Below are 13,547 nucleotides of genomic sequence, written 5' to 3'. Positions count from 1 at the left end.
TGAATCCAACCATAATATATATATAGCAATTTCAACTAAAATATATCTTACAATTGATTTCAACAGGAAACACGGCTGATACGGTATCTTGCAAAATCCAAACATATTTCTTTCTTTAATTTCAATATTGAAGTGCAAAACAACAAAGATTACACCGTTTTCCCAGTATTTAATTTCAGAAACGAAATTGAAAGCACCTCCCACACCCACAAAAACTAAAAATACTGTCTGTCCGACTGTCAGTATATTTATCCATGGATTGGAAACCAGCTTCAAGGGAGTGGGGTGATAAACAGAAAAAGCTGACCTGAACAAGTATTTTGTTTAACCATCCTGTAACAATTCAGTATGATGATACACTCAGTTTTACAACAGTCAAGACTGCACCATAACTAGCACGTTCGCAGTATGTTCCAGCCGGAAAAATAAGCACCAGTTAGTCATTAGTCTTCTCCCGATTACTACCCATTTTAGAGGAATTACCTCCAGCCTGTAGGGTCTTGGGATTAAGAGGAATAGTACCAACAGTAAGGAAACCAGACGATTCTGTAAAACCATCGACTTTCACTGGCATAGATCCTACTGTCACCATCTCTACAGCATTGGTGTTTGTTGAATGAACTAAAGCATCTACAGAGGGCTTAGACTCATCCTGCTTTGGATTTATTGAGAGCGAACCAATCTTTAATGTAGATGTGTCGTTGTTGGCGTTGACTGAAGTTTGCTCTATGTTTTCATTCATAGTTCTTGCATTAGTCATATCAGAATCTGAAGAAACCTGCTGACTAGATGAAGGAACAGTGCTCTTCAACATGTCAGGATCACTTGGCTTGGTGTCTTTCTCATTGTCATTCAGACGTAGCTCAAAATTTAGCTTATTGGCAACATCCAATGCTGGTGCTAGGACTGGATTCTCAAAGCTTTTTGTTAGTAGCCTGGCTTTCTCTTCTTGCATGATTCGCTGACGATTTTCATAGTACATGAAGTCATCAAGTAAAGAAGTCTTCATTGTAAGATTTTTGAATACTTTAAGCATCTCCATACCTTGCTTGTACATTATCTGCAGTTGAGAAGACATTTTATAAGACACAAAATAACATGCAGATCTATCTTATCAAGATTATTATTCCGGAGTAAATATATCAAAATTCAGAAGCCCAGATTGTCATGTGGGGACTCGGGAGAAATAATCTTTTAAAGAGTGGTGAAATAGTTTCTATGTTAATAGTTTCCCTTCAATTAGACGAAAACTAAACATCTGTACATACCTCTTGTGTATCCCTGCTATTGGTCACCGGCTTGTTTTCATTGTTCTCTAATATGATGTGTCTAAAGTGGCTATTTGGAACATCTTTAATGATGTGCCACTTGACAGGGAAGCTTCCGCTCCACTTATCTTGCTGCCAAAAGTCCATATCCTTCTGGAAGTCAACTGAGCCAATCATCTCCGCCACACCACAGAATTGTCCACTGGCATTAACCTGTGTGTACAAAGTACCATATTGGAGTGGTTAAAGAATATCAGAAATTACATAACCACTTCCATTTAAAAAAAATCTTAGAATAGTCTAAATCAATTAAAGTCCCTTGGTACCAAAACAATTATAGAACTCACCGAAAAGAACAGGAAGACTGGGCAGCCACTAGGTTTCCCTGCAGCTATTTTTTGTGCATCTTCAAAAGCTCTGCCCAGTTTTTTGTTCCCATTGGGTGTAGATGACCAAACATTGTATTTGATGCTCTTATGTACATCATCCTCACTATAAGATTTTACTACAAAGAACTTTGCATCAACATAGTCAATTGGAAAATCATCCTTGTTATATTGATCAGTACAGATAACGATGTTTCCTTCAACATCAATATTTCCTGCTTTAGTTGTGTAGGCTTTAACCGTGAATTCGTTTTTTAATCTGTTGGTTCTAGGGCCACGATTTTGTTCTCCCAATGTATCTGGGAAACCATGTGCATCATTCTGAACCCTGCCAACATGGACATTAGATCGAAGCTTATCCAGTGCATCACGTCCAGGAGCAGTTGATCCATAGTTTGGAAATGTATTACCAACAGGAAGATCCACTTGTAATTGATTACGATGAGATGGAAGTTTCCCACCAGGACTATTGCCAGTAGACTGAATGGAACCAGAAGCAATTCTACCCTACAAATATAATTACTGGATAAGAACCTTCAAACATGGGTGATGTGAAGCAATTGAATTTCCATAAAAAAAAATTCAAATAAGTCCAATTCAATATAAAATTAAACTAGAAGTTATGCAAATGCACCTGATGAATGTGTGCTGGCACTGGATGAGAACTATCAGGAAATTTTCCATGGATTGCAGAATGCCTACTTGCCCCATCCGATACCCTGGTCAAGGAATCAGCCTGATTTGGAGTAGATTTTGAATAGTTCCTAGAAAAAGCTGCAGATGCTGAAGTAGGGTTATGTTTAACTCCCCTTCCATCAGGTCTATTAGCGACCGATGCACGAGAATCAAGCAAATATTCTGTTGAACTATTTGGAATTCCATCTGGTTGAATGATGACAGGAACATAAGCAGTCGGTGATACAGGATTTGGAAAAGGAGGAACAGGGTAATATTGCTGTGCCCCTAAAAACGGGCCCTCACCCATTACAGCACTAGACATGTAAGGATTGTATGGGTTGTATGGAGACTGTTCGTATCCATAGCTAGGTGTGTAATATACAAAAGGCAAACTTTCGGTTTGGGCACCCTGAGAAAAAGAAAGCAGGCACTAAGCAAATTTTGGAATGATAAATCATTAAGAAGCAACATGTCTTGGATACATGTCTGATTGTTCAAAATTATCAATTATATCTAGAAAGATAAGTTCACCCACCGCAAATTGCACATCTGCACCATCACCACTAAAAATGCTCTGGTGTTCCTCCCATTCAACAGGTGATTCAAAACCTGCCGAAATGCAATCAACAATATAAACCTGAGGTCCTATAAATATCATCCATGAACATTAAGCTAAAGGCGATTAAATTACCAGTAAAATAATAGCCAACGTTGGTTGCAGTAGGATAGTACATTGATCCTTGATCAATTACAAACTCAGGGGCTTCTTCCGGGTACATAGCTTCTTCTTGTTAACAAAGTCAGACTTTTACTTTGTGGGTTTCAGTGGAGAAACATGAATCTGAAACTCAAATGTCATTGACAATAACAAGAATACATAAGAAGCTCAAGCAAAGAATCAAACAAGATTTTTAAACTGATTAAAGATTCTTAATCTGAAATTCAAAAACAGCAGAAATTCTATGCATCCACTGATATTCCAACAAAGCCTACCAAGGGATTTCATTTCACTAGTCAAACAAGAGAAATTAACAATGGAAAAACCCTATTATTTATAGATGAATCTCAAGTATAGTTCTTTTTTTCTTCTAGCTCATACTTGGATAGGGAGGGGGAAAATATGCCCCTGAATTAAAAAGACTCAAGCGAAAGGCATGATACAGTAATTCAATAAGCACAGATCACATGTTCAAGGAAACAGGCTTCATCTTTAGTGGTCAAACAAACACCCATAAAAATCTCAGTGCAACGAAAACAAAAAGGAAGAGGGAATTTGAGGCAAAGAAAACAGTGATGAAAGACGCAAAGGAAAGGCAGCAATGGAAAACACCTAAAAGCATATTCCATAAAGCTACAAGATTTAGAACCAAAGAGGGAGAAACGCGTCATAATTCAGCAACTTCAGAAACCCCCCATTTAAACTCTGAAATCAGTCGAAACAGTATTAAGAAACAAACACTACAACACTCAAATAATTGAGTACGCATCGAGATACAAGTATCAAATCAAAAGCAACTCAAAAAAATAACAAAACCCCAATCTTTAGATCAACCTTTAAAAATGGAAGTTTACAGGTCTTCGAACAAATGGTAGGAAAGATAAAAATTTTACTGGAAATATCGAATAATTAAGCCATGGTTGACCTGAAAAGTTGCTCCAGGGGAAATTCCCGCAAATTGTAGAGAGAACAGTGTTTTTTTTTTTTGCAACATTTTCTTCGAAGAGTGCCCTAACCCTATAATATACAATTGAATAAAATAAAATAGTATATGGAAAATACAATAAGATAAAGTGTGTAATTGGAGATTAAAAAGGATAATCTCATATTGAACTCTTGAATTATATGGTAAATCATTTAATATAATACATTTGACAAAAAAATTAAATTTGGTCCCTTTGGTGTAGTCCATATAAATTTTAAAATTATATATTTTTTCAATTTAACTATAAAATCAGATTATGTAGTATATTTCAATTTTAATAGAATTTAAAATTAGATATTTTTACTTTATCTATTTAAAAATTAATATCCAAAATGATTCAGTGGTCTTAAATTATATGCTCTCAAATAATCAAGTGACTAATCTCAACTACTTAAAATGTTTTTTTTAATGGAAGACCAAATTAAACAACTAATTTGTTATAGTTATTGTACTAAAGAAGCATTAAACCCAAGAGGAAAAAACAATGAATTTGATTGGTTTGGTGTTGGTTAATAAGGCAGTCCAAATCCAATCAAATCATATATTAAACATATAATAACGCATGCATGTGACAGTCCATTCAATCAATTTCTTCCCTAACAATTAAAATAATAATAAAAAGTTTGTTTGCCGACACTTTTATGGTAAATATAAATATATTGATTTTATTAAATTTGGATTCGATTATTATTTTAGTGCATCATAAAAATAATAATTGAATTGACGAGAAAAATTGGCAAAAGATGTAAATCAAACTGAATTAAGAACGTAAATTACACATAATCCGTATAGACCTGTACAGAAAAAACCACGGCAATGGTGTCTCATGACAATATTATTTCCGGACACAGACAAAGCTTTATGTATAAGCGGGGAGTAGATTCCGATTGCTTAACACAACTATGTTCTATTTTCTCAATTGAACTCAGAGCAACAAGAAGTCGTACAATTGGACCAACGACATAAACAGAACCGAATTAACGAGGAAACAAATTATGCATACTCCGTATAGACCTGTACAGAAAAAATCTACGGCTGTGGTGTCTTGTGACTGTTATTTCCGGACATGAACAAATGTTATCTACGATCCGCAGCCAATCCCAAAAAGTATTCCCAGGTAACCTGCATGTGTTGCATGTTTTCCATCTCTCAACTATAGGCCATTACAACGTATCAATCAGAATTTCATCAGGTTAAGGATGGTGATAGCTCATCACTCTTCTCAGCTTCTAAAACCATTTTTGAGTCCCGAGTCTAGGACCCTTAATCCTGGTTAGCGCCTGAATTAACTGCCAGATTCTTTCGGCGTCTTCTATCCTGAAATTTTTGCTCGGAATAGTCACGATACAGTTGCAACCCTAAGCCGGATATTTAAAAGCAGCAAGTTACTATCCTCTAGCCTAATTCTAATGATTAACGGGTTATCGTAAGCAAAGTATCAGAATCAAACCTCTCGAGGAATGGGATACTCCTCTGATTCAAGCATGCGAACAACCTGACTCATCTTCGGCCTTTTATCTGCATCGGGGTCGACACATCTCAAAGCAGTCAACAAAGCTCGTTTGAGAGCACTAGTTTGCGGTCTAGTCTCTAAGTTAGGGTCCACTACTTCCTCGGAACGTCTGAGTTGAACCATCATCTTTAGCCATTCAACCATATGTACCTGAGAAATCACCACACAACAGATTTAATGATTAAAATATCTCATAATAACAAATAATTCCTCGGGATAAGCACACAACATGTAATAGTCTTTAAAAAACCTATGTTGACAAGTGCTCTTCCGTACCTCTGGCGGAGGGCGACTGTAATCTACTGGGTACCTTCCAGTAATTGCTTCTAAGAGCACAACACCAAAGCTATAAACATCACTCTTCTCGTTTAGGAAGCCAGAATTGGCATATTCCGGAGCAACATAACTGGAAAATCATGCAAGAAGGAGAAAAGGATTACATTAATCGATCGAACAATACAACTTTACTCCAAGGGAGAAAAACTAAAGGAATGCTATTATTCTCATCCATAGGTACCCATAGAAAAACTAAAGAGGGGAATAAATGAACTAGTGAAAGTCAGAAAAAATTGAGGCAGATGATTGTAAAGGAATGCTATTATTCTCACCCATAGGTACCCATAACTCTAGTTGAGATATGACTTTTCCCATCGCCTAGCAATTTGGCCAGACCAAAGTCGGATATCTTAGCATCAAAGTTCTCATCAATCAATATATTACTCGATTTTATGTCTCTATGCACAACTTTCGGTTCAATAGCCTCATGCAAATAAGCCAACCTGCAACATGTAGTTTTTGAGTAGCAAATGAGATTAAATAGCTGGTAAACATTCACAATGAAAATCTAGTTAAAGGCAGACTTACGCCTTGGCGGTGCCAATAAGAATCTTTATGCGGGCATCCCAAGTAAGATATCCCTTGTGAGATGTATCTCCACAGAGCCATTGCTCCAAATTTCCGTTGTTGACGTATTCATAAACCAACATCCTGGATTTGTTAGCAGAAATTTACGGAAAACATCAATGAAGAACTATTTCATTTCTATGCAACCTGGATTACTAGGACAGACACATGAAAATCAACACGGTACCTTTGTGTGCCCTCAATGCAGTACCCAAGAAGTCGAACCAAGTTTTTATGCCGCACATGGCCAATGGCTTCAACCTCCACCCTGAAATCCTTGTCAGCTTGTCCCCTAAAAATAACAGAATCATATCAGCTAACATTTTAAGCTATGGATTAATTTTCCGTAGAATTTTTTTTTATAAGAAAGGGATGCCTCGTTAAAACCCCCCTTCATAACCGTCAAGAACCCTAGAGTAACTCGACAGACATTGGAATTTTCCGTAGAAATAGGCTTCAAAGAAACATACGAATTGTTAATGAGCTTTTTGACAGCAACAGCAGTTCCGTTAATCAGATTGCCTCGATAAACAACTCCATACCCACCATCACCAATAATATTATCCTTTGAAAACCGGTCAGTCGCAAGTTGTAGGTCTCTTAGAGTGAACCAATGACCCCAGCTTACTTGCGACAATTCAGGAAGGCCAGAAAAAGGTGAAGGAGCAGTCAAAGGATTCGAAGCAGATCCATGTTTGGAAACTGCCCCAGTGCCTCCCCCTTCTCCTAGTTGAGACCCTTTAACATCTTTCTCTAAACGATTAAACGAACCAGACTGACCACTATTATCTTCATTATCGACATTAAACCGAACCTTCTCCGAATCTCTGTTGGTAAATTTATCATTAATGGCATTCATACCACCATTGTTTGCTGAAACCTGATCAACACTTATCTCTTTAATCACCTCTGCAACATAAGGTTCTTGCCTTACAGGAAGAATGTCATTAGGTCTTCGGGTGTTCTGAAAACTAAGCCATAGAGATATGCCAAGGATAACTAAAAAAAGCACCACTAAGCAAATTGCAATCAGCACCCACAACTGCAAACCAATGTATGTTTTTGACAAACTTCTGTTCAGCTCAGACGCCATTTTAACTGACACCAAGAAGCCTGAAAAATGTTCCAACTAAAACAATTTAAAACCACAATCTGCATCTAACAATAAAAATTGTCTAAAGATTGCATTTATTTGTAATCTTAATCGACTTTAGGGTAAAAAGACTAAATCCAATTATCATAACTCATAAGAGCATATTGTGCTGATACTGCAAAGGTATTATTCTCTTTAGGTGCCGCTGAAGTACACACACATCCTCAACAGAGCCTTGGGGCGCCTGTTGAAGCTGCTAAAGAATAGAAATCATGCCGCTATAGAACCGAACGGATGCAGGCATCATGTCCGCTTCTGGAAAACGACATATGACATAGTGAATTCAAGAGGCACCCGTAGCTCTCTCTAGAGCTGGGAGACAAAACGTGCATCTGTTCTTCACCCAAGGAGGACAATACCTTCACGATCACTATATTCTTTAACAGGTAGCATAACCCATAATTCACAGTAAACAAGTGCAGTAAGAACGCAAAGCAAGCATTGAAACATAAGAAGGAGCAACATATTGATAGGAACAATCAGACCCTGAACCAAAATCAAGTTTCCCAAAAAGCACCCAACTACCCTTCAGCCACGGAGAGAAACTAAAAGAAAATCAAAGAAAACCCAGAACATTCTCAAATGATAAACTAAACATCAAAATCAAATGGAAATGAGGATCAGAATTCCAACATATACTCTCTATATTTAAACAAATCATCACACATAAAGAAACATTCAGACTGAAGCAGATATTAAATTCTAAACCAAAAATCAAAAAGAGCAACCCAAGTTCAGGCATCATTCAACAGAATCAATCAGAAACACAAAACTTTGAGCAATAAACACAACGAAGAGCAAATGAATAACAACAACGAACCTCGTTGAGAAATGGGTTCGTCTCAAAATTTAGGACTCTGGGTCTCTGAGAAACGGGGTTGGGTATTGGAATGATGAATCAGCTTGAACAACAACTGGAATTTGAAACCTTTCCTGTATTGGTGATGAAAGTGACAGATTATCTGAAAGTCATCACAGAACGCATTTAAATAACAGTTGAACAAAAAAACGCAGTTTATGGGTCTTTTTTAATCTCTAGACTTAGTTGGAATCCATTTTGATTTTGGTAAAATGATCACTTTTCCCTTAATTATACTCTTGTCATTAGCTTAGCTAGTGTAGTAGATGCACTATACTCCTTAAATTAATAGTGGAGGGATTAAAAGCCTCACGAGTATAGGGATTGAGGGCATGATTAACTAATTTTTACGATATTAACTAAAATACGTATTATAAATTTTTATTAAAAATGAATTAAATTATTTTACTTTTAATTAATTTTATATATAGCTATAGAGAAAAAGATGACCAAAGAACTGCTTCCAAAAACACATAATTATTGTTGTAATCTTTGTCCCAAGTATGCTTTCTGCATACACACATACATGTATGCTAAGCAGTTGGAATGGGTCCATTAATGTAAACTCAACGGCTTCCAAGCCAGATCCTCAAAGCCTACGTGCCAGATTCCTTCACATATTACTAACAAACAGACAGGATTACCATAAAAAATCATATTATTGTTGTTATTATTTACTGAGGTCTCGGATTCGAGCACCACGTATGTAGGAATATGAACGTTTAATGTCAAATGACTAAGAATCTTTAAATAATTATTACATTGTATTCACCCCAAATTAATAAAAAAAAAGTTTTTTTTTGTAAAATAGAGATAAATTCATATTTTTATGCAATAATTAAACGAGCTCTAATCATATTCCAATAAGTACTTCCCAAATTAATTTTAATCTCAAATAGATTTATTTTAATTATCTACCTAATTTGATTTTTGAAAGGTTGATTGATTCATTCATTTTAAGCGTGCGTACATGAATGTTGGAAATTAAACCAGGCCCCTCCCCTAATTAATATTGCAAACCTTTCAATTTAACAAATCAATGATATGATTATGAGCTGTCTTACATCTTAACAACAATACATTATGTGTACAAAATCAAAAGTGTGTTCAAAGGGGAGATTCCCAATCCTAATTATTTATATGTTTTTTTAATGACAATGAATCTTGACGAGAGTTTTGGGTAAAAAATTTAAACATTTTACCTACCTAGCATACTGAATACTGGAGACTGTTGTTATTTCTACACTAATAATTGTTTAAAAGGATGTAGAACTCAACTAAAATAAATTTAACTAATGAATTTCGATTTTGATTCGATTAAGAAAGGATTAAATTTTCATAAGTTAATTGATTGTTGTTTATTATGTTAATAACTTGAGATAAGCGATTTATATATATAATTAATAAATGAACAAATTCTCAAACTCAAAACAATTATATTATCCTCCAAACCAAATAAATATACCCATTGTTCAAAATTTGTACCTAACCAAAATTCCAACCCCAAATTATGCTACTCTTTAAATTCTTTTTTATATATATAAACTTATGCACCCACACATATAACTTAAATTTATAAAATCAATTTTTTATATAAAAAAATTAAGTTCATATTAAATTCAGATTTAAGATAAAAAATAATCGATTCAAGATAATGATATAAATATTTTTTATATTTTAAGTATAATTAGTGTGATATTTATTTCTTTATATTTTTTCAAATAAATCTTTTTTGTCGAATACAAATAACTTTTTATATTTGGATAAGATAAGTTCATATTTTTACTCTAAAATTCAGGTTAGTTAAAAATTTCTTAACCTAATATCCAATTAAATGTCAAATAAGAGGTATAATATTCGAATCAATAAAAAAATTTGACTCAACCTAACTTACTGTGATCCCTAAACTAATTGTCTCAGCCTATTATAATTTTTTTGATACATCTGAATTAAATATAAGACAATATTTGTTTAAAGACTCTCAACCAATTAATCATGAATGCTCATACCTCTGTCGATGCTTGTACCCATGACCTCTAGGGAGAATAACAAGTCCCTTAACCATTGAGGTCAATTAGTTCGTATAGAATATTATAAAAGTTAATTTTAATTGAATTAAAAAATAATTAAATCTTACTAAACTAATTGATTGTGATATTTATGTTAATAACTTGAGATAAACCGATATATATGTGTGTGTATATGGGGTAGGATCCAATTACATAGTGTAAAACCGTTTAGCTTTACATCTTTTTAGGATCGTTGGATAATGAAAAATTAAATAATGAGATTAACAGTATTAAATGTGAAAATATTCACTAGAAAAAATAAGAAGTTAACATCAGCTTTTGATTTTATCTCATCCAACGATCCTAAAAAAGTATAAAACTTTTAGTTTTACACTAAGTGTAAGTAAGGGTGTGCAAAATTACCCGACCCGGTTGACCCGACCCGTCGACCCGCTGACCCGGATCTAAAAAAACGGGGTATTTTTTTAAAAAAAATTACCCGGCCGGGTCGGGTACCCGGCCCGACATTTCTCGGGTCGGGCCCAGGTCACAAAATCTAGTTTTTTCGGGTACCCGGTTACCCGAGTACCTGTTAGTTTTTTATTTTTTTTATTTTTTTATATATAATTATATAAAATATAATGAATTATTTATATTATGGATTATTATATTTTGTATTTTGAACTTTTAAATTTTATGTTCGGATATTAGAGTATGTAATTTGAAGTTTCGAACATTTAAATTTGTGTATATATATTTTTTAAAATTAATAATTTAAAAATAAAAATTAAAAACCGAGTATCGGATACCCGATTACCGGGTACCCGCAAAATCTGGGTACCCACCCGTAACATCTGGGTCGAGACACGGGCCAAGAAATTGTCGACCCGGAAGTTCCGATATCCGAAAATCGGGTACCCGGATTTACACACCCCTAAGTGTAAGTGGATCCTAACTTTATATATACATATAATAAATGAATAAATTCTCAAACTCAAAACAATTATATTATTCTCCAAACCAAACAAATATACCCGAAACATGATCCCAACCAAAATTCCAAACCCAAATTATAATACTCTTTAAATTCTTATATATATCAACTCATGCACTCACACGTAAAACTTTGTATTATAAGATAAATTTTTTTATAGAAAAAGTGAGTTTACATTAGATCTGGATTTAGGATAAAAAAATAATCGATCTAAGATAATAATATAATTATTGTGATATTTATTTATTTATATTTTTTAATTAAGTCATTATTTTATTGAATATAAATGATTTTTTATATTTAAATCAGATGAGTTCATATTCTTACACTACAAATCATATCAACTGAAAATTTAAGAAACTCGGATCTAATTAAATGTCAAATAAGAAATATAATATTCGAATCGATACAATTTTTTGACTCACTTGACTTATTGTTATCCCTACCCGCACATCACATTATTAATATTACTACTCGAATTCTCAATTTAAATAAAAAAATATATAAAACTAAACAATATATTGCAATACTCTCAAAATGTAAGTCCTTTAAAACTTGAAAAAATACAATAATAATAATTAATAATTTTTTTGTTAAATTAATTAATCGACTTTAACCGATTTAATAGCATCCTTTACTTTACATTGAGGGGGAATAAATGGGCGTATTTCCCGAAAAATCATCGGTGATCGGTATATTTACCGATTTAAAACTGGTCAGATTATATTTCTGATCTAACACTCGTAGTAGTAAAGCGCGTCCCCTGAACCGCATTATATACTGATTTGACGTCACGTGGGGTATAACGCGCCTCTTGTACCGCGCTATACGCTGACATGGGTTACACGTGTGTATAGCGCTCCCCTTGATCCGCGCTATACGCCACGTAGGGGTATAGCGCGAATTAGGGGCCGCGCTATACGCCACGTAGGGGTGAATTATATTTAACGCGGTTCCTGGTCCGCGTTATATCTTTTATCTGAATAATTACATATAGCGCGGTGCAGGTACCGCGCCTTATATGATTATAAATACCTCCTCCGCCGGTTAAGTTTCTCACATCTCCTCGCATCTCTCCTCTCAACTTATAAATTAATACAAAAATTCCGTCAACGAGTAATAATTCTGACAATCTTCTCATATTTGATTTAGAAGTTCGTGCGATTTTTCGTTATAAGGTAATTTTGTTATAATTTTTTTAATTATACTTATTGTTTATTATCATTATTTGAAAAAATATTATACTAATTATTATACGTTGTATAAACTTATTAATATACAAATCAGTTTTATAATTACCTCAGAAGTAGTGGAAATACGAATGAGTTCTTCACAACGGGACATAAAAAGGGCAATCGATACTATGCCCAAGACTACAGCAGCAGGAAACATCCGCCGATAGCATTACGCCTGTAGTCAGTGGCTCCACACATCTCCCTATACAGTAAAGTCAAAATCGCCGAGCCCCAACTGAATGATCCGGCGAGACGAAAGTCGCTAAAATGTCGCAACCACATGCAGTGAACTACGATTTGTTCGGCATCAACAACCTTCCTGTCAACTGCAACATGCATGCTCGTGCATACATCTTAACCTCATCCTCAGAGGCGTCTGCGCTCAACTCCCGAAAATTGGCATCTAACCAATTTAACGGTATCATACATCCGATAAAACTTTTTGGGACACGTCATAGATTATCCCGGCACAAAGTAGTCCAAGAACCGGAAACTATCTCTGATATCACATCTCCATCCACCGGAAGCCCCAGGTGCATAGAAACATCCTCAAGCGTGATCGTGAACTCTCCGCACGAAAGATGGAATATGTGGGTCTCCGACCTACACCGCTTTACTAAGGCATAAATAAAGTTTGGTTCTATCTTACAGTGACCCTTATATCTACCTATGTAACCAAATACAACCTCTACTAAATACGACAAGACACAGCTACGTATCATTAACTTAAGATTCCTAATAAAAGGATTTAATACACGATACTTCTCCTAAAAATAAATAATTACAAAAATTAATTCTTAATCTAATAATCATGCATTAAATAAATCAACTAATTATTACTAATAG

At 34.7% G+C, this 13,547-nt stretch overlaps 2 protein-coding genes across 6 annotated transcripts; both read right to left on the bottom strand.

The window, feature by feature from the left end:
* Nucleotides 1-88: 88 nt before the first annotated feature.
* On the bottom strand, nt 89-3,994 carry LOC120127908 (YTH domain-containing protein ECT4-like). 4 transcript variants are annotated; one of them, XM_039145722.1, is made up of 7 exons: nt 3,944-3,994; nt 3,024-3,173; nt 2,868-2,941; nt 2,289-2,741; nt 1,616-2,161; nt 1,269-1,481; nt 89-1,060 (listed from the first exon to the last, which is right to left on the bottom strand). In XM_039145722.1, the coding sequence occupies exons 2-7, from the start codon at nt 3,109-3,111 to the stop codon at nt 437-439; spliced, it is 1,998 nt and encodes a 665-aa protein (XP_039001653.1). In that variant the 5' UTR covers nt 3,112-3,173; nt 3,944-3,994; the 3' UTR covers nt 89-436. The 4 variants fall into 4 exon arrangements, with proteins under 4 accessions (XP_039001653.1, XP_039001652.1, XP_039001654.1 ...); XM_039145721.1 differs by having other exon boundaries at nt 3,885-3,986; XM_039145723.1 differs by lacking the exon at nt 3,944-3,994 and adding an exon at nt 3,820-3,840.
* Nucleotides 3,995-4,945: 951 nt separating this feature from the next.
* On the bottom strand, nt 4,946-8,645 carry LOC120127905 (probable receptor-like protein kinase At5g18500). Of its 2 annotated transcripts, none has more exons than XM_039145717.1 (8): nt 8,425-8,645; nt 6,922-7,564; nt 6,639-6,743; nt 6,413-6,535; nt 6,157-6,327; nt 5,825-5,954; nt 5,486-5,698; nt 4,946-5,352 (listed from the first exon to the last, which is right to left on the bottom strand). In XM_039145717.1, the coding sequence occupies exons 2-8, from the start codon at nt 7,542-7,544 to the stop codon at nt 5,299-5,301; spliced, it is 1,419 nt and encodes a 472-aa protein (XP_039001648.1). In that variant the 5' UTR covers nt 7,545-7,564; nt 8,425-8,645; the 3' UTR covers nt 4,946-5,298. The 2 variants fall into 2 exon arrangements, with proteins under 2 accessions (XP_039001648.1, XP_039001647.1); XM_039145716.1 differs by having other exon boundaries at nt 6,922-7,580; nt 8,461-8,644.
* Nucleotides 8,646-13,547: the final 4,902 nt, after the last annotated feature.

Source organism: Hibiscus syriacus, unplaced genomic scaffold (assembly GCF_006381635.1).
Source record: "Hibiscus syriacus cultivar Baekdansim isolate YM2019G1 unplaced genomic scaffold, ASM638163v2 tig00110472_pilon, whole genome shotgun sequence".
Classification (NCBI taxonomy): Eukaryota; Viridiplantae; Streptophyta; class Magnoliopsida; order Malvales; family Malvaceae; genus Hibiscus; species Hibiscus syriacus.
This window is presented reverse-complemented; position numbering and strand designations above follow the sequence as displayed.

What these genes read in the sequence shown, in the direction of transcription:
- LOC120127908 (XM_039145722.1), bottom strand. Translation starts at nt 3,111, where the DNA reads ATGTACCCGGAAGAAGCCCCTGAGTTTGTAATTGATCAAGGATCAATG. An exon ending in GTGCAGATGTGCAATTTGCG is followed by an intron (nt 2,742 to 2,867) that starts GTGGGTGAACTT and finishes TCTTTTTCTCAG; the next exon opens with GGTGCCCAAACCGAAAGTTT. An exon ending in ATAGCAGGGATACACAAGAG is followed by an intron (nt 1,061 to 1,268) that starts GTATGTACAGAT and finishes TCTCAACTGCAG; the next exon opens with ATAATGTACAAGCAAGGTAT.
- LOC120127905 (XM_039145717.1), bottom strand. Translation starts at nt 7,544, where the DNA reads ATGGCGTCTGAGCTGAACAGAAGTTTGTCAAAAACATACATTGGTTTG. An exon ending in TGCATTGAGGGCACACAAAG is followed by an intron (nt 6,536 to 6,638) that starts GTACCGTGTTGA and finishes TAACAAATCCAG; the next exon opens with GATGTTGGTTTATGAATACG. An exon ending in AGAGTTATGGGTACCTATGG is followed by an intron (nt 5,955 to 6,156) that starts GTGAGAATAATA and finishes ATGATTTTCCAG; the next exon opens with TTATGTTGCTCCGGAATATG.